The sequence below is a fragment of the Anopheles gambiae genome, chromosome X (genome assembly GCF_943734735.2).
Source record: "Anopheles gambiae chromosome X, idAnoGambNW_F1_1, whole genome shotgun sequence".
Taxonomy (NCBI): Eukaryota; Metazoa; Arthropoda; class Insecta; order Diptera; family Culicidae; genus Anopheles; species Anopheles gambiae.
This window is the reverse complement of record NC_064600.1, coordinates 804,969-828,771: the sequence shown is the minus strand read 5'-3', so window position 1 is coordinate 828,771 and position 23,803 is coordinate 804,969. Positions and strand designations below refer to the sequence as shown.

Here is a 23,803-nt window from a genome sequence, read left to right as displayed (position 1 = left end):
CACCTTTGTATTGAACTGTCATTTCTCAATAGCACGGATAAACGGAAAGCCGGATAAAAGGTACCCGGATAAACGGCGCTCCACTGTATTATAATGATATTTTGTTGTTTCTTTATAAAGATAATCATTCATTGATATGATTTTAGGCATTTGACATCTGAAATAAAATCACATGCGGCGATGCGGCAAAATCGAATGATTTTGATTTTGCCGCATAGCCGCATGCGGCAGATTCGCAAGAGCTGTCATTAACGTCAAATCCCATACAAAAGCTTGCGGCAAAATTGCATGCGGCGAAGTTCTGACCGCTGCCTTACCATATTTTCTACATTAATCGTATTAATGTAAAAGATTTGTGGATTGAACTGCTAAGTCAAATAAAAACTATCAATTTCTAACAATTATTTTCAAGTTTCAAGTTGGTTCTGTAGCTGAAAATCGTAATATTCGACTTGGGCGGATGCCTTTGGAACGGATTTGTTAACATAAAATGCCTATTCTTAAGAAAATGTGGCCTAGAGTTGTCTTATTAAGAATTTATATTTTGGAAAATAACGTCAAGGCCAAGTTATATTAATAGCGAAAGACATTGTCCATTGGAACAAATAGATGTTCTTCAACATGAAATAACAATTTCAGGGGCTTCGGTAATAAAATTAAGAAGAGATGGTAGGGGGCCTTAAAATCTTCAAACCGGCTACTATAGCTAAAAAAATATTTTAATATTGATTGCATACAAAATTATCAATGCAGTTAAACCCGTACAATTGTTATTAATTTAATTGGTGCAAAATGATGACTGCTGCTTTCTCGATAAATTGTCAAGCTGTTCATGATATGCTCGCCAAGCTGATCGTACCTTTTGTTTGGACATGCGGATTGTTATGGTGTCGTTGACAGATGCCATTAAGCGGTTACGTTACAGTCACATTGCGGGGACGGTACTATGGGCGAAATCGGTATTAAGAATTATGTACACAGAAATTTTGTCCTGACAATCTTCAACCACTGTGCTACCTTTAATTACATTTGAATATAATTTAATTTTTGCTTACAACATGGAGCGAATTTGATGGAAATAGCGGTCCTACATTGCCAATAAATGTTGTACACGGTTGTATATCCATGCATAGGTCAACAAACAACAGCAACCCGTACTGTCAAAGTGACAGATCAGAGCGGGTGCGACACGCCTGCCGTTCGCCGGCCCAAGCACAGTTGCGCTGTTTGTACTAAAAATCCCCCGCTCACCCATCCCCGTATTAGTACGAGCAAGTGTTATTGTGCGTTTGAACGCGGACCGTTCAGTTTCGTAAAAGTTTTCGACCGGATTGGACGGTTATCACCGGCACTTAGTGTTCGGTTGCGGGCAGCTAGTTTTGTTGTTTTTTTTTCGTGGAAAAAGTGCCACTTCCTTCAACATGCAGCAAGTGTTGTGGAAGAAACATTTCGAAGAGCTGTACGGTACGGTGAAAGATATACTGCACCTCCACGCGTACGAGGATTGTACGATCGTGTGCGAGGGCGAGCTGTTCCGGGCGCACCGGTTTTTACTGGCCAGCGTGAGCCCATATTTTCATAAAATTTTCTCACAAAATGAAACAAACACAACTGGTAAGTTTTTTTTTTAAATGTTGCAATTGTTAAGTTCAATTTTGTGAAGTTTAATTGCGTTGTGACGTCATTTATTGGAGTGGGCCAATAGTCAATTTGCAGAATCGGATACCACACGTTCGCACTTGTGCGAAAGTGTTTGAACCAGTACTTCGAACAGTTACACACATACACACGCACAGAGCAGTCACATTGCAGTACTATGCTGTAAAATTTATCACAGTAGCGTAGATTTACAGTTGCAACGAAGGTTCTTTTGAAAAATGACAATAAAACCTTACTTTGTTATGTGGCGAAGAGTTGGAAAATTCAAAAGTGTCGTTCACGAGTGGTTGAAATTCATTCGAATGCTTTCAAGTTGGTAGCTAGCTGAAGCTAGAAATTCAGTGCTAGAAATGCATAATTTCAATGATGTAGAGCTGTTGGAACTATCGCATCGAAATGAATGAGCTTTCTACAAGAATTGGGAAATTTTGGAAATATCCATAGAATATGTATTTTTAGAGCATCTTCCTTTAGCAATTTTGCATTGCCTTTCTTCGATTAAACTGTTTATTTGGCCTTGATTTTAATCTCTATAAGGAGCGCATCATGCGCATCAATAAACATCTTACCGATGCGCAAATCGGATTAGTCACAAAGAGCTAAGCTCATATCTGGCTACGGAACGCCTAGGACCAAACGATCCTCAACGATCGTTGGCGCGAGCTATAGTCATTCACCATGCGTCATATGTGGAACAGTTGTGGCTGATCTTTGTGGAGTTTGCAGTTAAAGTTGTCACCTCAACTAACCGCTTTGAGCTGAGCGCTGCACAACATCAATGCACAACTGCGGCAAACACTGACGCATATCCTAGCGCACGGTACGTTACCGTCCGGGCTGCAGGGGTAACCGTCCTATCTATCCTATTCCTATATCTTCCTACCAAACAAGCGTGTATTGGGCGAACCCAGGCGCGCCTATCTGTATCGCCCAATGTGTGCGGCCGATACACGGGAAAACATCTTCCATTACAAATCATTCACAGATAGATTATCATGTCTTCTTTCGAGGCAAATGATACGCGCGCCTCCCCCCTCCCCCGTCGCCGCTCCCCTGCCTGATGCGCCTGTCGTGTTACTTATCGTGTTGTACACGCATAACTATAGTTGCTGCGCCGCCCCGCCGTCCCGAAAGCGCCTGATACGGGGTGCAGGGAGACGCATTTTCTCAGGGCTCCCGGGGAAAAGCGAGGGGAAAGGTAACTTCTCTGAGCCCTTCTTAAATTTCGTGTCTGTGTGTGTGTGTGTGTGTGCTGGCGTGCGTATCTTTGTACACTTGTTGCGATGGTTCAATTGTACAAATTATCGCCTTAGCCTTTGAGATAAAGGCTCCGAAGTGTGTAGATAAATTGGCTGATATCGCTGGTAAGGTTCACACTTTGATAAACGGCGGAGGCGACCGAACCGAACCCGAGGCAAAAGGCAAACGCCGTGTGTATCGGCATCAATTGGGTAACAGAAGTTATCAAGCGTTCGACAGGCACACCCGGGCTGTAGGGCAACTATCCTGAGGACATCGGTAACGCCCGGGTCCCCGAACGGGTGGGCAAAGCATCGCAGAGTAGCATTATCATTTCATTCGCTTCCCGGGGCCAACCCCCCCCCCCTCCCCCCGGCCCGTCCGTCTTCGTCTGCGGCAGGGCCAGGCCGGGTGGAGTGCTGCGTGCATTTGAGACGGCCCACCGGCTATCACACGTATATTAAACTGATATCAGCGAAATGAAGTGTGTCCCCGCGGGATTACTGCTAAACAGATTTATCATTCTTCGATATCACGCGCGGGTGCGTGCTTGCGGGGAGGAGGGGGTAGGGCGAATATAGACCGATTGTGTTTCGATATACATACCTACATGTTGGTGCCACATTGTGTTACTGATTAGGGCTCGTACGGCCACGTGTCCGGCAAGTCCGGCGACCACTTGGAACCACGGCTTCTGATGTCCGCTCTCTCTCTCTCTCTCTCTCTCTCTCTCTGATGTTCTGTCTCTTCCTCCAGTGGTGCTGAAAGATGTCTCGCCGCACGTGATGCGCATCATCATGCAGTTCCTCTACTACGGCGAGGCGACCATCTTCGACGGCGATCTGGAGAACGTGGTGGCCGCCGCCGAACATCTCGACCTGATCCCGGTGGTGGCGATGCTGCGCAATCTGGGCAAGGAGCAGCAACCGGCCGGCCACCACCGGTCGGCCGCCAGCTACCTCGGCTACGATGCGATCGCGCCCGACCAGGCGGCCACGCCGCCCCGCCTAAGCGTACGATCGCAGTACATGGCACCGCACAACCGGAAGCGCATCGCGCCCGACTCGGACGACGAGCAGCTGCCCGAGCGGCTCAGCCCGGTGGAGCTGACGATGGCGGCCAGCCGGGACCTGCGGGACCCGTCCGGTGCGGGCGCGGTCCAGACGCCGACGTCACCACAGCAGCACCGGCCACAAGCAACGAACCCGCCACCGGAGCAACTGTCGCCCGGGCTGCAGGAGGGGCAGGCGTCGCTCCGCGAACCGGACCTACCGCTGGCGACCCGCGAAGCGACCGACTCGCCCCACACCACCTCCCAATCCTCGTCGGTCGACGAGCGGGACAAGCTGTGGAGCTACTACGACAGCGTCGGGCTGAAGCTGCTGACCGACTCGGCCCAGTCGACGCCGCTCGCCGACGCGGACAAGCGAAAAGCGACCGCGGGCAGGGCCATCGTGGGATCGGCCGGCAAATCTGCGCCAGGTAAGCGCAACTGCTGGGAATTGCGGGGGGGGGGGGGGGGGGCGTGAAAAACGTCGTTAGAAAAAATGCAAACCCATCCCCAACACGAGGAGCATTTTGCGCTCATTATCAAGTGCTGTGTGTGTGTGTGTGTGTGTGTGTGCTTTCCAATAGTTGCAATAGGAGAGTAGTCGGTGTCTCACTGCACAGGGCCGAGCAGGATGGGTTGGTTTATCCTCGGAGCCCCGGAGATAAGCCCCCGGATGATAAGGTTCGCTGTTTACTGTTTACAGATTTCGAATATCAATCATTTCTCGTCCTGAAATGACCGCGGGGGGACGGTGTGCGCTTTGCATGCATGCATGCATGCATGCACCCAACCTTTCCCTACTATCCCCCCCCCCCCCCCGCCCGCCACTGGCCCCTTGCCACAGATAGCTTTTGCGCAAGCGCTCGCTCCGCGCGCTTCTCGGGCTCAATACACTCGCGCTCAATATCATAAATATTGTTCCTCCCGATGGCAAAGGTTAGGCCGCACTCGCACATTGTGATCTCATTTTCTTCCGTAAAATGCAAAAAAGCAGCAACCAGAAGAGGGGGGGGGGGGGAGGGGAGGGGACGATCCGAACCGCCACTCACATGGCAGAGGATAGTCTCAGCCCGTGCGCTTTCCTTCCGCGGCAACGCAGACAGCAGCAACACACAGTGACGTTCTATTCCTTTGAATGCGGGGAAACGATCACAGTGTGTTTGTCTATCGACTGATTGCTGGTCAGTTCCGATCCTGCACTCCCCTCGCCCCCCCCCCCCCCCCCCCCCCCCCCCCTCCGCCTAACCGACGGCCAATTCGATCAACGGTGGTTTATTATCAACTCGCACCACCAACACGGCTCCGCTCGCGCTAATGAGAACCCCGGGTCGGTGTGCGGTGTGAATGTGGGGCTGCCCCTTCCCCTCCTTCTCCAATGTACCTCCCCCTCCTCCTCTCCCGCTCCCTCCTAGTCGGCCACCTAAGTAGCTTGTTGCAGTGCGCAACGATAGAATGTATTGCGCTAATCCCTATTTCAGCCCCACAGGCCCACGGAGATACCGCACGCTGAATTGGGTTTTTGTCAAGTGGCTGCCGATAAACGGTCTCGGGAAATATCGGGTATGTGCGCACACACACACACACACACACACACATACACACCCATGCTCAATTCAAACAATCTTGGATCTAGTAAAGTGCCTACCAGCGCACCAATTCGAAGTGGCTTATCCAAGCGAACGAGTGCGGGGTGCGCTTGCTGTGTATGAGGATGCGCTCCCGGGAATGTTCTATTGAGCGACGGGGCCGCGCGATAAGTCGCGCTGATAAAGGATAAAGCTGCGCGAACACTCCTCCTCGCCCTACATGGCATGGACGGCGAGGAGAGCGGGCCCGTTTTGCTAGCAAGCGTCTTTGGCCCTGTTCCAGCGGCGGCGCGCACCAGATAGATAATAAGCCTGCGGATAGTGATAGTGCAGCCGCGAAGACGCGCAGATGCGCATGTGCGATGGCGCTTCCTGTCCGCGGAGACACCGACATCGTTCGTCCAGGGTGTGCGGTGCAGACCTTTGCAGACGTACTCAGCACTTCGCAGTTCCAGCGGGCGCAGCGCAAGATCCAGTCCGGCAGGGCCGACTGGGTCTTATCGGATGATGATGAACGCTCGGTTGAAACTACACACACGCGCTCTCTCTCTCTCTCTCCAACAGAGTGGAGCAGCAGCCAGCACTCAGCCAGCTTTGGTAGCTTACCGAGCGCAAACACAGCATCAGCTAGGACTGATAATAACCTTTATGTTTTCATTGGAACGTACACATACACGCAACCTTTTTTTTTGCCTTCACCTTCACACACACACACACACACACGCGGACGGACTGAGGGGGAACTTTGAAGGAGTTCGTGCGCATGACACAAGGCTCGATAGGCAGAATATAATCATCACCCCAAGGGGGCAGCAGCGCTTCTTCTCGCTTTTCGCTCGCGCTGGATCATCCTGCCGCGTACACCACAAGCCAAGGAACGGGCGGAGGGGCCGGGGGGGGGGGGAGATTGTTTTTCGGGATGATATTTGGGCATCTTCCCGGTCTCGCTCCGGAAACGACATCCCCCCGCGCCGCCGGCCCGGCTCGGCATGTGAGATAGCGATAAGTCTTCTCTGATCCACTCCACTTGTGTGTCGCGCCGCATCTCCTTGTCCCACCGCCTCTGGCCCGAATCGATCACCTCCCCCTTCCACCACCCTTGAAGGTTAGAGGTTGAACTTTACCCATTGCCGTCTTCTCCAAACGCTCTTTTTCCGTCGTTGGGATGTATTTCGGTTTTTATCAACGCGCGCCGCACTCCCGGCAGGCTCTCCCGAAAGAAGATCATCATGCCCAGTGAGGAAGAGAGATGTCAGAAGTTATTAGTAACTGGTCACTCGTTTTTTTTGGTTTGTTTTGTGTTTAAGATCACCAAAGGCCCTGACCAAATGTAGAGCACTGTACGTCTTAATCTAGCCCCGCACACTTAATCACTTCCGATAGAAGGGCAGGGACGGAGGGGGTGCAATTTTAATTTCGGGTATTCGGGGAATGCTTCCATCTCCAACAACTGGGGCCTCCCAATTCCTGCGCTGTGTACACTGGCACACAATCGGAGAGGTTAATTACTGGAACCAAACAAGAAGAAGGGAAATCACACAGAGCAATTGTCTGTGACAATTCTGGGCGCAATTCTGATTCGTGCAATGAATAAATGTGGTAGAAAGTCTATCCAGGATCTGGAGTGGCGAGCCTGCCGCTCGGCAGCATCCGATAGGAGGGCGGGAAGCTCGGCCCGGCTGGCAGGCATTGGGTGATAGCGTGCGCAATATTGTTTCTGTTGCTGTTGTTATTATTTTTAAATATTACATGTTTGCAAATACCTTACGAATCGCAGCTATTTTCCACTGCGCGAAACGATCGTTCAACCATCAGCAGATAAAAGGGAACTTGGGAATCGACCGTTATCACCGATTGCTGTCCGAGAGGTAGGGTGGAGCAAAGGAGACAGAGGGGGAGAGAGAGATAGAGAGGGAGATAGGCAGAGCGGGTTGGTTAAAACAGTGATAGCACGGCAACGGAGTGCGGACGGGGACCAAAGTCGATGGGATCGGTAGAGACGATCCCCGTAGCGGGTTGTCTCGATCGTGTGCGCAAACGCTTATTGTGGAGGCTGTGGCATTATCAAGCACTCTATTTTCTACGGATTTTAGGTGATTAGCGCACTCGAAGCACAGGCGAGAACCGGGCTCGATCGTAGATCCAATCGGAAGTGAAACGTCTTTACATCATGGTTATGGAATGTTTTTTTTTTTCTTGTATTCTCTCGATTTATTCACTGCTTTGCATGGTTTATTGCAACCGTTCCAAATTATTGGCTTCTTCTGTGCGTTTTTGTGTCATAACTTCAACGTGTTGGGACAAGCCAAAATCCAGAACTTCATTTCTTTTAAATTTTATAGCCTCGGCACGCAGATCAGATCAATCAAAACGATGATAAAAAATGAAACGTAATGAACGTTTATATTTATTATTGAACATCTTGTGTGCTATGGCTATCGTAGATGATAATCAAAGATGTTTCCTGGGGGAGCATGCCTAATATATCCAGGGATTACTGATCTTTAATCCTACAATCGCCTAAAAGATGATCAAATAATCATTTGTTTCCTCTTCTTATTGAATATTCCATGGGGTATCAATGATCAAAAATCGAGAATGTAAATCTAAAATAACAATTGATTTGATGAATATGTTTTACTCACATACATTGTGGTGAAATTGTGAATTATCCAACCATCTAATAGATAGTGAATATTATTTAACATATCCACAAAATATCTCAACATACATAACATAGTTCTAAAACTGGCCTGGCACTCATCTAAGTGTTAAACAAAATGGAAATGGTACTGTTTATTGTGCAGTAAAAGCCACAACCACCATGGCTTCAAGCTCCACACAATACATACACCAAGTACCGAGGTACCTATTCCAAGAAACGATTGTTATGAACATGTGGACAATTGTTTATTGAACTGGTCAACCCTGGCACATTAAAACTACAATGGAACCTTTCATAACGAGTACCCATCATAAAGAGTATTTCGCATAACTAGAAAATCGAACTATTGCGCTATCGAACTTTAAGGGTTCCTTTTACCTTGAGGTGTGCACCAAAATGTTGGACTACGAAACCCAATTTCAATGAAGAACTAATGACGACCCATTAAGAGACCAAAAACAAAAACCAATACCTATCCTTAAATCGATACAGTACCCATACTGGCTTAGAAACTGATCATGACTTCATGCCGATCCTGGACCTGATGCTGAACCTATACATAATCCATACCAGTTCTGGATCCGATCATAAACTAATACTGGTCCTGGAACTGATACTGAACCTATACCTCGCATAACGAGCAACATCACCTAACATAATTTAAAAAAAGCTGGAAAAATTAATATCTATCATTTCTTCTTATCATTTCCGAAAAATTACTGCTTCTCCAGTGACACCGGGCGAAAAGTGGTACCAGGGCAAGTTGCAGTTCATGCTCAGCCAGCGGGGCAAACCGCTGCTGGTGCACGACGGCCACTCGTTTGGCATCCAGTACATCCGCAAGGACAAGAAGTACTGGCAGTGCAACCTGTCGCGCAAGTACAACTGCAAGGCGCGGGTCACGACCACCGACACCGGCGACATCATCGTGACGAACAACGAGCACTGCCACACGGAGATTCGGCAGCATCTGCGCAAAGACTACAAGACGATGAAGCTGGCCGCGTCGCTGGCCGCAAACAGGGGACTGTCCGCGCTGCCGCTGCTTTCGCCGAAATCGCTAACCCTAGCAAACGCGTTCCTGCAGTCGACCGGGGCCGTCGATGCGGCTAGCTTATGCCACAGCACCAGCCCGAACGCGAGCCACCAAAGCGAGCCAGCGCAGGATTCGACCGGCAGCCTCAACCTCACGATCAACAACTGGACAATCAAGCGGGAGACGGGGAACTATAGCGAGTGACACTTACCGCTCAGTTGACCGCTCAGTCTCTCTGTCTCTGTCTCTCTCTCTCTCAATTATGCTGCCCATATGAGTAGCAGGTGCAGGTGCAAGCAGCACAGGAGGAATCGAATCTACTCTATATCGACTACCCCGGGGGGGGGGGAACTACGGCACAATCAACCATAGTTTATAGTACCTGAACCTGAACTCCTCTCCACTACTCACGCATGGGCCACGGTTTGCAACAAAATGGACCCTGGACCCAAAACAGCTCCACTCCAGGGATTGTGCCATCGCTGTTTGGCGCGGAATGATATTGATTACGTAGACGAAAGTATAACTCTCTTGTAAGCTACTAAAAGCGATCCGGGACGGTACGGTCGCGTCTAATGATGGTAGTTCTTGTACGCATCAAGTAATCGCACATGTCCTTAGCATATATCTTTTCGCTGTAAAGTTAGCGAATGTAATGGAACTAAGATTAAGGCCCTCTATATCCCTCTCTTCCACGTTGGGGAAAGGCAGCAACACACAAAAAACACTCCCCAAGAGCACCTACCACTACACCTAGAAATGCTCTATACTCATTAACCTGATTCCTGATCGATTGGTATTGGTTTTGCGGTGTTTGCGCCTCAGCTATACTCCCATGCGTAGATTCTATTGCTGAATAATGTTATCTACTCTAGGTTGATTTATCGAGCAAAAAAAATGCCATCGATAAACGAAAGACGGTCGAATGTGACGGTGCTTTACTGCCCTGGACCACGCTTTATTAGGGGAATTGAATAGGCAATAACACACCCGTCTTTTTCTCAGATCTTGCGCCCGTTTCGTATCTTTTGCAGGTTTTTTTACAAGTTTTTTTTTCTTCCATTATTATTTTAAAGCAAACCCTTTCCTGGCCAAACAGATGGTAGGGTAACATTAGAATACTTGTTAAAAAGTATAGCAACATCACCGCCACTGTTCACGTTGTCTGTTATGATATTTCGGCCGTCCTCGTTTTGATTCGGGGTTTTTGAAAACAGTAAAAATCCGTTGGAACAAACCAATCAACGTGTGGTAACCACTAGCCCACTGATAAGCGAGGGCTTCTACTAACTAACCTCAACGAAAAAGCTAGACATGATCTAAGAAACCCCACAGCAGCATATCACCAGGAGAGAAAACAATGATTGCGGACACGCACAGCTTCACGTATTGCCTTCCGGTTCTTTCCAATGCATTAAGTAAGCATCTAGACCAAACGAACGCCAGTATATACACACACACACACTCACAAATACTTACTCTCATTCAAACACAGACACACACACATACACATAATTTTCTTGTCAAAAAAGCTTCAATTTAGAGTAAGATAAGGTCCGACGACGGCTAGTAGAGCGCGGCGAGATAGCGAGGAAATTGAACTATTTTTTAAATCCTCCAAAATGAGATCAGATTTTTTGTTGTTGCTGTTGTTCTTGTGTTTTGTTTCTCTGTTAGGTCGTTATTACCGCTCACATAATACTCATCATCGATAGAGAGTATGTTGGCATGTGTTTGTGTGCGTCAAATATGTTATCTCAGTAAAGAATAAACAAATCGGCACGGGGAACTTTCGGAAGGAGTGAGGGAAAATTGAATCGTGAATCAGGAACATATATTTAACGTACAAAAAAGCCTTCAGGGCAGCTATCCTTATGGACACTGTTAATTATTACACTATGATAGAAAAGCAATAAAAAAAATATTTACGAGTTTGAAGTGAAATGTGTTGGTTAGTCTCTCTTTTTTATTTTCTGCGGTAACTAGTTCCCTCTGCTCAAGTATCGAACGATTAAACATGATTCCCGACAATGGGTCTTCTTATCGCCACCGCTCGATAAGAACATGTTCGAGCTTTAACGTTTGGGTAGGCGATTAGTCAATAGCTGATATTAATCCACAACTCAGAGCAAGCCTCAGATGATCAGGCCAGAACAGTCACTTCATTCCACAAGAAACATGTTAGTAGTGTATCTTGTCCCTACGATTTTGGGTATATTCATAGCAATATGTATGGTTAAGGTGAAAAGATAATGCATTTACTGATATGAATAATAAGAGCCTACAACGGATACGCTTAGAAAAAATGATAATAGAACTCGCAAGCCGGTGAGCAAAAAAAAAAAGAGATGAGGATTGAGATTGTTCAAGTGATCTTATAGGAGAAAGAGCCTTTATAAATGAATCGATATTCCTCTTTTTGATGGCTTAGATTTGGCTATCTGTTTCTGGGGGCTCACATGAGGCTTGAACCCACGACGGACGTGTTATAAAGTCTTGACTGGAATTAACGACCATACCACGGGACCGACCCCAACTATACGTAAATCTGCTCTTATTTTCACATACATTCTCTACTCTGTTTGAATGCAAATTCTAATTTTTAGTATACTTCAATTTGTAGTTCAGAGGACACAAAGAAAAGTTTGTACTAAAATGTTATAAAACCGAATATCGGATTGTTCTAAAATTGCTTTCACTTTGAATGTGTCGAGACGGCAGCGATGCGGTATACGTGCACACAGCAGTCCAGTACTCAAACCAACAGTATAGTCGCTAATGTTTTTACGCTTTCGTTACAGTCCATTGGAGAGAGTGTGATAGCGCATACAAAATCAATTTCGCGTACTCTTTTCTGCGCGCACGATGCGAGCGAGCTTTATTTTGGGCTGATCGAGAAATGTAATCGAGTGACGAAATCGAAGAAGAAACGGGCTTTATTTTAGTTTGTGTTTATTTTAGCCACGTAGAGCAAAATTGGTTTTACGATTTTATTCCAGCAATGCGCACCCTCTAATACCGTTATTCGAATCTGTAGGCACATTTTAATTTTTTTTAAATTCAGGAACAATACACGTTTGCGGTACAGTTTGGAGTTATTTGAGATTTTTGTCTATTTTCTATTTTTAATTAAATGTTGAGTGGATACAATTGGAAGCAACAACAACAAAAAAAAAGGAAAATGTGCTAACTTGTATCACAGTGTTTTGAGTTAGCATGTGAGCAGTCGTTTACTTTATTTCAATAAAGGCCTTATTAGACGGAGGAAAATACTGTCATTTCTCGATTGGAATTTATCTGTCCGATTAAAACTTTGGCACAAAAATGCCTCTCGTATGTGTAATGAGGCAAATTAATTGTTCTGTCGTCTTTTACATTTATCATTGAATTTATTGATTTTCTTGGCGTTATCCGAAAGAATCATTCGTTGTTTCGCATTTTTTTGTTATTTCGCTCTATCGACGTTCACAGAAAATATCAACTCGGGCGCAAATCGGAAATGAGCATGAAGAATTCAGATTTTCCGACTGGCATCTATCTGTCAAACCCTGTTTGAAGGATAGATTTCAAAATGGAGTGACAGTGTTTTCTTTCGTTTTATAAGGCATTAAGCGGCCTAGCACATGCCATTCTCGTTCTTTCATTCCCCGTTCATTCGTACAAGAAATCCGTACAAGTGAAATAGCGACAACCGCTTTCGTTCGTTCGTTCTTCTCGAACCGTTCGGAATAAGCTGTCAGTCTCGGGCGTTCAGAACGACTGCAGTCTCTACGGGGAGGCAGGCAGGCGAGGTTGGGCAGGATGCGTGTTGCAAGGAGCGCTGTGGAAAAATCTCGCTAGTGACCAGGAAAAGAAAAGCCAACCAAGGAAAACCCAACAGTTGAGGAAAAAGTGGTTCCAAGCTTGGTTCGTGGTGCAGTGTGTGTGTGTTTTTTGTGTTTTGTTGCGTGTTTAAAAAAAAGAAGCCAAAAAGAGCAGAACAAAAAGGATATTATTGGCCCAAATGGCGGCATTGCCGTGAAGTGCTGGGCGTCGAGATGTGGCTGCAGCGTTGCGGTTGTACTAACTGTGCAGAAAAACGGATTGCAGCAACATTCACCAGCCGTTGCCGTTGCCGAAAATGGCCAGCAGGAACGGTGGTAGGCAGAGAGGCGGCGGGTGAAGGAGATATCGGATCAACTTCAACGTTCAATTTTGTTGTTCTAGCCACCAACGACGGATAAAAGGAATTGAAAGGGGTAAAAAGTGTACACACCCTCGCACCGCTGAGTGTAGCCAGAGCCGAGCCAAAAAGAGAGGGAGCGAGAGAGAGAACGAGCACGAAAACCCGAAGGAACGCACCGATATAGAGGACGGATTGGACGATTGGCAAGAAAAAAGGGCGAAGATTGGTACCCGCGCAGGGATGCCGAAACCAACGGAGGAAAGCTTCGGTTCGCTCGGGAAGCCGGACTCGTCGCTGGACGATGATTTCGAGCTGGACGAGCTGGCCGTGTCCCGGAAGCCGCACTTTCTCGACTACGACAACAAACCGCCGGCCGAGCTGCTGGTCGAGCCGCACCACCGCTACTGGAATGGGGTGAGGAAGGAGGTGGCCGGCGACCGGAAGCGTGAGCTGGACGTGGAGCAGGAGCAGCTGCAGCCCGAGGACCCGCTGGAGGTGGAGGAGCAGGACGAGGAGGAAGAGGGCGGGCAGCGTTTGGCCCGCCCGGTGGCGCCGCTGGTGTGCGAGCAGTCGCTGCTGTTCCAGCGGTCGAGCGCACCGGACGTGGCCGCCATACCGCTGATGAACGTGTCGTACGATGTGCCGACGGCAACGGCCGGCACACTGAACATGTTGCCGGGCAAGAAGCAACCGGCCGGGGTGAATGGGGCGCGCGTTGGCAGTACCTGGCCGATGAAGGAGCGGCCGATCGGGGCGATGTCGCCACGGCGACAGCCGCAGCAGCAGCAACCGCCACAGCCGCACTCCCTGAGCCGGGGGGAGCTGGGCGAGGTCGGCCCGAAGATGGAGTGCGTGTACTCCCTGCTGTCGATGCTCGGCTCGACCAACGTGCTCGAGATGTCGTGCAAGTTTCTCGAGCTGTCGCGCAACGAGGAAAAGTGTTCGGCCCTGCGCCGGTCCGGCTGCGTGCCGCTGCTGGTGCACATCATCCACAACGAGCCGAACGAGGTGGCGCGCCGGAACGCGCGGCACGCGCTGGTAAACGTGGTGCGCTGCAACCTGGACGAAGGGTCGGCCCGGCGCGAGCTGAAGGTGCTGCGGCTGATCGACCAGCTGATCGACTACACCGACCTGCTGAAGGAGCAAACCGGACGCGACCGACCGGCCGAGGCGAAGGAGCAGCCGGCAAAGGAGCAGGAGGACGCAGCGCAGGACGAGGAGGAGGAGCAGGAGCGGAGCGTACCGATCGTGGCGGAAGCTAGGGAGGCACCGGCGGTCCCGGGCACGGACCCGGAGCGCCACCCGATACAGGCGATCGGTACGCTGGCGAAGATCAGCTACGACGAGGAGCACCGGCACGCGATGTGCCAGTTCGGGGCGCTGCAAACGATCGCGTCGCTCATCCAGCTGGACCACCAGGCGCACGGGAGCGGTGCGCCCGACGCGCTCAAGTGCGTGGAGATGCGCCGGTACGCCAGCATGGTGCTGACGAACCTCACGTTCGGGCAGGGCAACAACAAGGCGCTGCTGTGCGCGAACCGCGACTTTATGCGGGCGCTCGTGTCGCAGCTCGGCTGCACCGAGCTGGTGCAGGTGACCGCGTCCGTGCTGCGCAATCTGTCCTGGCGGGCGGACACCATCACCCGCCAGACGCTGGTCGAGATCGAAACGGTGACGCTGCTGATGGAGGCGGCGATGCGCTGCACCGTCGAGAACACGCTCAAATCGATCCTGTCCGCGCTGTGGAACCTGTCGAACCACTGCGCCCAGAACCGGGCGAAGGTGTGCGAGGTGCCCGGTGCGCTCGAGTTCCTGATCGATCTGCTGTCGTACGAGGCGCCGAGCAAGACGTGGAGCATCGTGGAGAACGCGGGCGGCATACTGCGCAACGTGTCCAGCCACGTGGCGCAGTGCGAGCAGTATCGGCGCGTGCTGCGCGACAAGCACGGGCTGAAGCTGCTGCTCGATCAGCTCAAATCGCCCAGCCTGACGGTGGTGAGCAATGCGTGCGGCACGCTCGGCAACCTGTCGAGCGAAAACGAGCAGGATCAGCGGTTTCTGCGCGAGCACGGCGCAGTCCCGATGCTGCGCTCGCTCATCTACAGCAAGCACAGCATCATCTCGAACGGGTCGCGGTTGGCGCTGAAGAATTTGCAGCAGCAGCAGCAGCAGCAGCAGCAGCAAAGGCCAGCGGTGGTGACGGCGGTGCCGGCCGGCACCCTGCACGAACCACACCCGGAGGCGGCCTGGAATGGGAAGGGCGGCGAGCAGCTGCCGGCCAAGGGCGGCTTGCCGGGCCTGAACGTGCGCAAGCAGCGCGCCATGGAGCAGGAGCTGGGCTGCGCGTTCTACCGCAAGCAAGCCGAACCGGCCGGCCCGGGCGAGGAGCACCACGGCACGGCGGTGGGGGACGTGGCGTCCTCGCCCGACCCGGACCCGGAGCCGGAAACGCCCATCAACTACGGGCTGACGGAGGAGCGGCTGCACCAGCACTCGTACGACTACCAGGAGACGGACATCGACCAGCTGACGGACTACTCGCTGCGGTACGCCGAAAACCAGTCCGACTCGGAGGAGGAGGTGCAGGAGGTGGTGGAGGTGGAGGAGCAGGAGAAGGAGGCGGCAGGGGCGGCGGAGGCGTTTCGGCATCGGGCGGCCGGCGCGACCGACCCGGCCGTGAACGTGCTGATGCCGGAGGATTCGGTCAAGTGCTACTACACCGAGGGAACGCCCCAGATCATCTCCAGCGCGACGTCGATGAGCGATCTGCGGGCGAAGCAGACGGAGCTGGAGCCGGGCGCGACGGAGCAAGCGACGGCGACAGTCGTGGTGGTGTTGGAGGGCGACGCAGCGAAGGGCGACGCGCGGGGCCCGGTGCGCAAGTCGAACCCGATACCGATCGAGCGGGCGCTGCCCGCCGGCGATGATCTGGGCTGCAACACGCCGGACAAACCGTTCAACTACTGCGAGGAAGGCACGCCGGACTTTAGTCGCGAGACGTCGCTCAGCATCATCGACCTGCAGGAGGAGAGCGACGGCGGCGTGCTGCAGCAGCAAGAGAAGGCGGACGAGGCGAAGCAGGAACATCCGCAATCGCCGCAGCAGCAGCAGCAGCAGCAGCAGCAGCAGCAGCATCAGCAGCAGCAACAGCAGCAGCAACCGCAACCGCTGGTAAAGTCACCGACGGCGGCATCGGTAGTGCTGGTGGACCCGACCGCCACCATGCCCGGCACGCTCGGCAAGTCCGTATCCTTTCTCAACACGGGCGCGGACGAGACGCCGCTCATGTTTTCGCGCACCAGCTCGATGGGCTCGCTGTCCAGCGCGGAACCGGCCTGCACCGACGACAAGAGCTCGATCGTGAGCGAGTTCAGCCGGATGGCGTCCGGCGTCATGTCGCCGTCCGAGCTGCCCGACTCGCCGACGCAAACGATACCGCACTCGCCGCACCCGCAGACGAAGCGCCCGATGCTGCCGAAAACTTCCCCACCCGACGACGGCGGTGGCGGTGGCGGAGGTGGTGGAGGAGTCGGTGACGGCGTTGGTGCCGGTGTGCGTGGTGATGGGGTGGGCGCGTTCGCCGACACGGTCAGCAAGTTTAACGTCGAGCACACGCCGGCCCAGTTCTCGTGCGCCACCAGCCTGAGCAACCTGAGCCTGCTGGAGGAGAAGGACGAGCGGCACAGGGACGAGGCGCAGCAGCAGCTGGAGGGAGGCGGCGGCGGCGGCGGCGGCGGTGGTGGTGGAGTGGTGACAATTGCTTCCCAGCCGCCGGTGCTGCCGAACCCGGCCGATGTGGTGCTGCTCGGCTGCATGCTGAACGGGACGGCGGGCAACTCCAATGGCGCCACGATCGTCCCGACCCACGACGAAGGGCACGCCTCGGACGGCGACTCGGACGGGGGCGGCGGCGAGGACGACGAGCTGCTCGCGTCCTGCATCAGCATCGGCATGAGCAGCGTGGTGGCCCGCAGTGCCGCCAAGCACCAGCAGCACCAGCAGAACAGTTCCTTCCCGACGATCGCCACAATGCAGCGCCAGTACGACGGCAACGCGGACGGGGGGCACGATTCGGACGACAGCTCGAACCTCGACTCGGACAACAACGACCGGCTGCTGGAGGAGTGCATCCTGAGCGGCATGCCGAAGCCGAAGCAGCCGCTGCATCCGCTGCTGCCGCCGGGCGGGCCGGTGCTGAAGGAGCACCCGTTCAAGATGATGCGCACCAATCACAGCCATCCGCTGCTGGCGGCGCCCGCGAATGACGAGCTCAACCCGTACTACATCGAGGACAGCCCGTGCAACTTCTCCACCGTGTCCGCCCTGTCCGACCTGACGATGGCGTCCGACACGATGGCGACACCGATGCGCGACAAGTCGCTCGAAAGGTTGGTTTTTTAATGTCTAACTCGTTGTCGACTTGTGGAGCTCTTCCGATGATTCTTCTTTGTGATGTTGTGCTGTGATATGCCACCCAGAAGTTGTCTTGATGTTCCGTCAATATTTCGTAAATATTTACTATTGTTTTTTATTTTGTAATGTTTTATTTTCATTGCTTTTGATCCACTAAGATAACGTAAGGCCGCGGGGCCACGGGGCTTTCTCAAGCTGAGAAAACATTCTCAGGCCGCGGGGCCACGGGGCTTTCTCAAGCCGAGAAAACGTTCTCAAGCCCTCATTTAAGTTTCTCAAGCACTCAAAACATGTTCTCAGACTCAAGCCCGTGGCCGTCGTCAGTTTTTCTCACTCTGAGAAACTGATATAGACACTCAAGCTTTATTTAGAGCTTTAAATAGAAAAACAGTTTTTAATCGCATATTTTTTTAACGTTTTCAATTATAAACATTGAATACATTTTCCAAAGTGATTTCCGATAAACAAATAGCACAATTCTCCATATTTCAGTTAGCCGATCGCTGCATCGTCAACTTTCTCAAATATTCTCAAAGATTCTCAAAACCGATTTTGTTCGGCCGCGGGGCCACGGGGCTTTCTCAAGCTGAGAAAACATTCTCAAGCACTCATTTAACTTTCTCAAGCACTCAAAACTTGTTCTCAGACTCAAGCCCGTGGCCGTCGTCAGTTTTTCTCACTCTGAGAAACTGATAAAGCCACTCAAGTTTTATTTGGAGCTTTAAATAGAAAATATGTTTTTGATCGCATTTTTTTAACTTTTTCAATTATAAATATTGAATACATTTTCCAAAGAGATTATCGAAAAACAAATAGCACAATTACTCATATTTCAGTTAGCCGATCGCTACATCGTCAACTTTCTTAAAGATTCTCAAAGATTCTCAAAACCGATTTTGTTCCGATTCGACAAACGCTGAGAACGAGGATTTCTCAAAAGCACTCATGAGTGCTTGAGAAAATGAGCGCTGAGAATCCCCATGGCCACGGGGCTTTCTCAAGCTGAGAAAACGTTCTCAAGCACTCATTTAAGTTTCTCAAGCACTCAAAACTTGTTCTCAGACTCAAGCCCGTGGCCGTCGTCAGTTTTTCTCACTCTGAGAAACTGATAAAGCCACTCAAGTTTTATTTGGAGCTTTAAATAGAAAATATGTTTTTGATCGCATTTTTTTAACTTTTTCAATTATAAATATTGAATACATTTTCCAAAGAGATTATCGAAAAACAAATAGCACAATTACTCATATTTCAGTTAGCCGATCGCTACATCGTCAACTTTCTTAAAGATTCTCAAAGATTCTCAAAACCGATTTTGTTCCGATTCGACAAATGCTGAGAACGAGGATTTCTCAAAAGCACTCATGAGTGCTTGAGAAAATGAGCGCTGAGAATCCCCATGGCCACGGGGCTTTCTCAAGCTGAGAAAACGTTCTCAAGCACTCATTTAAGTTTCTCAAGCACTCAAAACTTGTTCTCAGACTCAAGCCCGTGGCCGTCGTCAGTTTTTCTCACTCTGAGAAACTGATAAAGCCACTCAAGTTTTATTTGGAGCTTTAAATAGAAAATATGTTTTTGATCGCATTTTTTTAACTTTTTCAATTATAAATATTGAATACATTTTCCAAAGAGATTATCGAAAAACAAATAGCACAATTACTCATATTTCAGTTAGCCGATCGCTACATCGTCAACTTTCTCAAAGATTCTCAAAACCGATTTTGTTCCGATTCGACAAACGCTGAGAACGAGGTTTTCTCAAAAGCACTCATGAGTGCTTGAGAAAATGAGCGTTGAGAATCCCCATGGCCCCGCGGCCATAGAAGCTCCGGCAAGATTTCAAGTGCTTGATATAAACGGAGAAGTGACACATATGGGTAAGCAAAGACATGCTGTATTTTGTATGTGAACACTTGAATCTGGAGGGTATAAATGTATGTTTAAATGAACATAATTCATTTTGTACTGGGCGCCGAAACGGATTTCGTCGAACGTAATCCATGCTCTGGCCGAAAGATTAGCGGTGCAAAGAAGATCGGATTAGATCAATCCGGATGGGATTACAACATGGAACAGGGGACGGGATGAAGGACCATCACTATAAAGGGACGACATGATAAAGCAAGTTTGATGCAGGACGCGGACCGAGACAGACGAACATTGAGTGTACCACAGCATACAATGAGATAAAACTATCATCATTTTGTAGAACGCTGCTCTAACCAATCCGTACCAACTGTTATTCTCTCCTCCAACAGCATGGATCGCAAGCTAATAGATTCGCTGGTGAAGGAGGGTTTCCCGAAAAAGCGCGAAATTGCCGTCGTCAGCTCACCGTCGGTCGAATCCGAAACGGACGAACATCTGCTGGACGAAGCGATCGCGGCGGGAATCACGGGCAAAGGTCAGCAAGTGCGTGGTAAGTAGGCGAACGAAGGGAACGTCCTCCTCCGTGCCGTTTCGCTAACGCTCCGCTCTTACCTGCAGGGGACCAGACCGGTTCAGCGAGGCAGCCCGACACGGACATGTTTGGGGGTGGAGCTCGCGATGAGCTGATGGCGGTACGCAATCGACCGTCAGCGGGCGGTTGGGATTCGCCACCGCGACACCGGCGCACCAACCACGACCACGACGACGACGATGACGACGAGTCGGAGCAGGAGGAAGACTACCAGCTGCTGGTGGAGTGCATCCAGAAGGGCATGCGACCGCCGTCGGCGCACGGTGGGAGGCTGCGGGACGACGGGCCGGCACCACCGGCGACCCAACAGGACGGGGACGAGCACCAGTGGCCCCTGGGGCCGCACGGACTGCAGCGTACGCACGTGCCCGCCGCCACCGCCGCCACCCTGCCGAAGCAGTCGTCTTCGCATCCAAAAAACGTGCAAACTACGCCTGCGATGTCGAAGGATGTCGGTGCCTTCGAAGTATCGCCAGGCGTAGGAAACAGAGCAAACCGTTCACCATCGGGCCGGCCAGCCAGCGCTGGGGCGAAACAGTCGCCGGCGGGCCATTCGCAACCGGATACGTCCGGCAGCACCGACACCACCATCCGGCCCAGCCGGCGGCCGTCGTCGCCGTCGAGCACGGCCGGCAGCATCGGGGGGGCCCTTCCCGCGGCCACGACCACCGGGGCCGGGGCCCAAGGGCAGCCGGCAGCGGCGGCGGAACCGACCACACCTTCCGCCCGCACAGTCCCGATTGGGTGTGAGGTAGTGCGGGCAGGGAACGGCACGATGCGGCAGGACGAGCGTGACGGGGGAACGTGCGCGAAGCACAAGGACCCGGAACGGATGCTCCAGTCGGTCGAGCGGCTCACCCAGGAGCTGGTGGCGCAGGTGGAGGAGTGGCACGTGCGGGCCGCCAACCCGGTGCCGGACGGTCCCGAAGCGGACGACGAGCTGGTTGCGGTCGAGCCGGCGGGCATACAGTTCAAGATCGGCGAGAAGGTGACGAGCGTTTATTGCGACTCCGCCCTCAAGCTGGAACCCATGCTGCAGGACGAGTCGCAACTGGAGCTGGTGGACGCGGAGGGCAATCTGGACAGCGTGGAACCACCGTCGATTTTGTACCAGATGTCGATGCAGCCCGTGCCGCGCCATGAAGCGGTGGTGAGCACGCTGAACGCCGATTGTCTGGCACCGATCAGCGAGCAGACGGCCACAGCGGGTGGTAGACCGGTGGCGATGACGAACGGCACACCGAAAAAGCAGCTCACCATGCACGCGACCAACAATAAAACGCGATTGGAAGATTTGAAGGTAAAAGCGAGAGAGAGAGATAGAAAAATAGTGACACACACACACATCCTTCATCGTTGCGATATTCTACTAATGAGGGAAATGTTTCGTTTTTTTTTTAGGGGAAAACTAACAAACATCCGGAGCCAAAAAGCCCCAAGAAGGATCCAGCCCGCGCGAAGATTGCGAAACCGGTCGTCGAGAGCGTGGCGAAGGTGGCACGGGGCCGTCCAGCGGCGCCAATCGTCACCGGCCGACCCAAGGCCAGCTCCGCCACGAGCAGTCCCACCCATCGGCCGTCGCCGAAACGGTTCGCTTCGGTGAACGGCCCGCGGGTGACGCCGAAGCCCGTCAAAAAGGCGCCTGCCGAGGCAGCAGTAGCAGCAGTTGCTGTAAGCAAACCGGCTGCCAAACCAACCACCGTCACGCTGGTGCGCCAGGGCACGTTCGTGCTGGAAGAACCGACGCTCTCGGTGCACGTGCCGAAGGTGCTAACCGATCCGGCACCGGCGGCCGGCCCGGAGCGCAGACTATCCGCGGGCGGGGCAGGCAAACTGGGCGAATCGAAGATACCGCTGCCGAGGGGGCTGAAGGAGCGGGCCGACGCCAAGCCGCTGCCGGCCAGGGTGAGCCGCATTCCCCCTCCAAAGCGTACCGCGCTGGGGAAAGAGTCTTCCCGCTCCGTGCTGCACAAGTAAGCGGGCGATGCGCACGGCCACGGCCCGTTGTGGCGGCCTTCGAATCGTGTCGCTGACAGCAAACCAACGCTCACCTAGTGGTAGTAGTTTACTGCATTACATATTATCAGCTTAGCTTATGGAATTCTTGCAATAATCATTACTTGATGGGAACCAATATTCTAGTCCGTTTGATCGATTTTATTCCGCGCGTCCAATGCCATCCAGTGGATGAATGAATGAACTTTTGCCTCTATTCCTATTCCCTATTGAAGCAAAACAAATAGTTACAACGTTTCGGCATGCCCTCTGCACGCAAGCAGGAACGCCACGCCACGAGCTGTTAGTAAGAATTGATTTACCCTTAAAAGCCAACAAACATCCTCATGATCTACAATCGACGTTAAGTTACCGCGTCTTCGCGCGCATATGATATTCCGCTAATGTTTTATTTAATTTATAATTTTCTACTGCGAGCTTACCGCTTACTGCACGCCAACTAGTTAATCAAAAAAAAAAAAAGAAACCAACAAACAAAACAGAAACAACCGATATGCTAAATTATAGAGCGTTTCTATTTGCGAGCCAGCGCTGGTTAAGCAGTGTTGGCTGGTAGTGAATGCGTTTAGGATTAGAGTCTACTATATGTCGAATTCAGGTATGCGTGGTAATATTACACAGTGCATTGAAGTTAAGTACAGCATGAGACCACGGCTGCCCAATGCGATGCGTATCAAGCTGGTCAGCGGTCAGTAGGATTAGCAAAGTCTCTCGTAAAACATAAATTGCAAATTTAAATGAAAAGTTGCGTTGCGTATCCTTTCTTCACCATAACAAATAATCGCATTCGTGATGACATCGCTGTGGCAAAGCAATTGTGCACTGTGGAAGTGTTGCAGATACGGGTAGACATAGTTGCTTTCCTTCTCTTACAATGATGGTATTGTTCCGAGAGCAAAATATCACTTATTTGCTTGTTAAGACTTCTTCTTCTTCTTCTTCTTCTTCTTCTTCTTCTTCTTCTTCTTCTTCTTCTTCTTCTATTTGGCGTAACGTCCTACGCGGACATGCCGGTCTGTACAGGCTTTCGAGACTTTATAAGCTGGATAAGAATAAGGTGTAATTGCAAGAATTAGGCTCTGGCATGATAATTCTGAAGTCAAATACACTGGAACCTAACACACATAGGTTTCAGAGTTCTATTTCCATTTGTATAAAGCATTGCAGCATTTATTTCCTTTCCATTCCTGATATGATGGCATTCTGCATTTGAGAAAAAGCCGACGATCGCCGATGAGCGGAGAAAAGGCACTCTGCATATAATGTTAGTGAGAGGCGAATGCTAAAAAGCCTCCTAAAAACTCATGGAGTGGGACATGGAGTGACAAGAGTCGATAAACAATTTCGTTCTACACCTACTGGCACCTGGTCCGTGCAGTTTTCGGAGCAACATATGTGTTCGCCTCATTAGGCGTTTCGTGCTAATTTTAAGTACCTACGGCCGTCGCGCTTCTAAGCTTACACAAACATCATCCTACGCGGAAGATTGTGAAATTATCTCTGTAAACGAGACGA

At 51.1% G+C, this 23,803-nt stretch overlaps 2 protein-coding genes across 2 annotated transcripts; both read left to right on the top strand.

Annotated features, from left to right (window-relative positions):
- The first annotated feature begins 1,271 nt into the window (after nt 1-1,271).
- Nucleotides 1,272-11,180, top strand: LOC11175700 (longitudinals lacking protein, isoforms H/M/V). Its single transcript, XM_061648787.1, has 3 exons — nt 1,272-1,614; nt 3,655-4,380; nt 8,932-11,180. The coding sequence occupies exons 1-3, from the start codon at nt 1,422-1,424 to the stop codon at nt 9,438-9,440; spliced, it is 1,428 nt and encodes a 475-aa protein (XP_061504771.1). The 5' UTR covers nt 1,272-1,421; the 3' UTR covers nt 9,441-11,180.
- A 1,780-nt stretch (nt 11,181-12,960) lies between these two features.
- On the top strand, nt 12,961-23,032 carry LOC5666808 (uncharacterized). Its single transcript, XM_061663030.1, has 5 exons — nt 12,961-13,375; nt 13,443-17,789; nt 20,070-20,230; nt 20,299-21,572; nt 21,674-23,032. The coding sequence occupies exons 2-5, from the start codon at nt 13,642-13,644 to the stop codon at nt 22,247-22,249; spliced, it is 6,159 nt and encodes a 2,052-aa protein (XP_061519014.1). The 5' UTR covers nt 12,961-13,375; nt 13,443-13,641; the 3' UTR covers nt 22,250-23,032.
- The last annotated feature ends 771 nt before the right edge of the window (nt 23,033-23,803 follow it).

Bases quoted from the DNA above. Each gene is read 5' to 3' on its own strand.
- LOC11175700 (XM_061648787.1), top strand. From the start codon at position 1,422: ATGCAGCAAGTGTTGTGGAAGAAACATTTCGAAGAGCTGTACGGTACG. The intron at 1,615-3,654 runs GTAAGTTTTTTT...CTCTTCCTCCAG, and splicing joins AAATGAAACAAACACAACTG to TGGTGCTGAAAGATGTCTCG. The intron at 4,381-8,931 runs GTAAGCGCAACT...CTGCTTCTCCAG, and splicing joins GGCCGGCAAATCTGCGCCAG to TGACACCGGGCGAAAAGTGG.
- LOC5666808 (XM_061663030.1), top strand. From the start codon at position 13,642: ATGCCGAAACCAACGGAGGAAAGCTTCGGTTCGCTCGGGAAGCCGGAC. The intron at 17,790-20,069 runs GTTGGTTTTTTA...CTCCTCCAACAG, and splicing joins CGCGACAAGTCGCTCGAAAG to CATGGATCGCAAGCTAATAG. The intron at 21,573-21,673 runs GTAAAAGCGAGA...TTTTTTTTTTAG, and splicing joins CGCGATTGGAAGATTTGAAG to GGGAAAACTAACAAACATCC.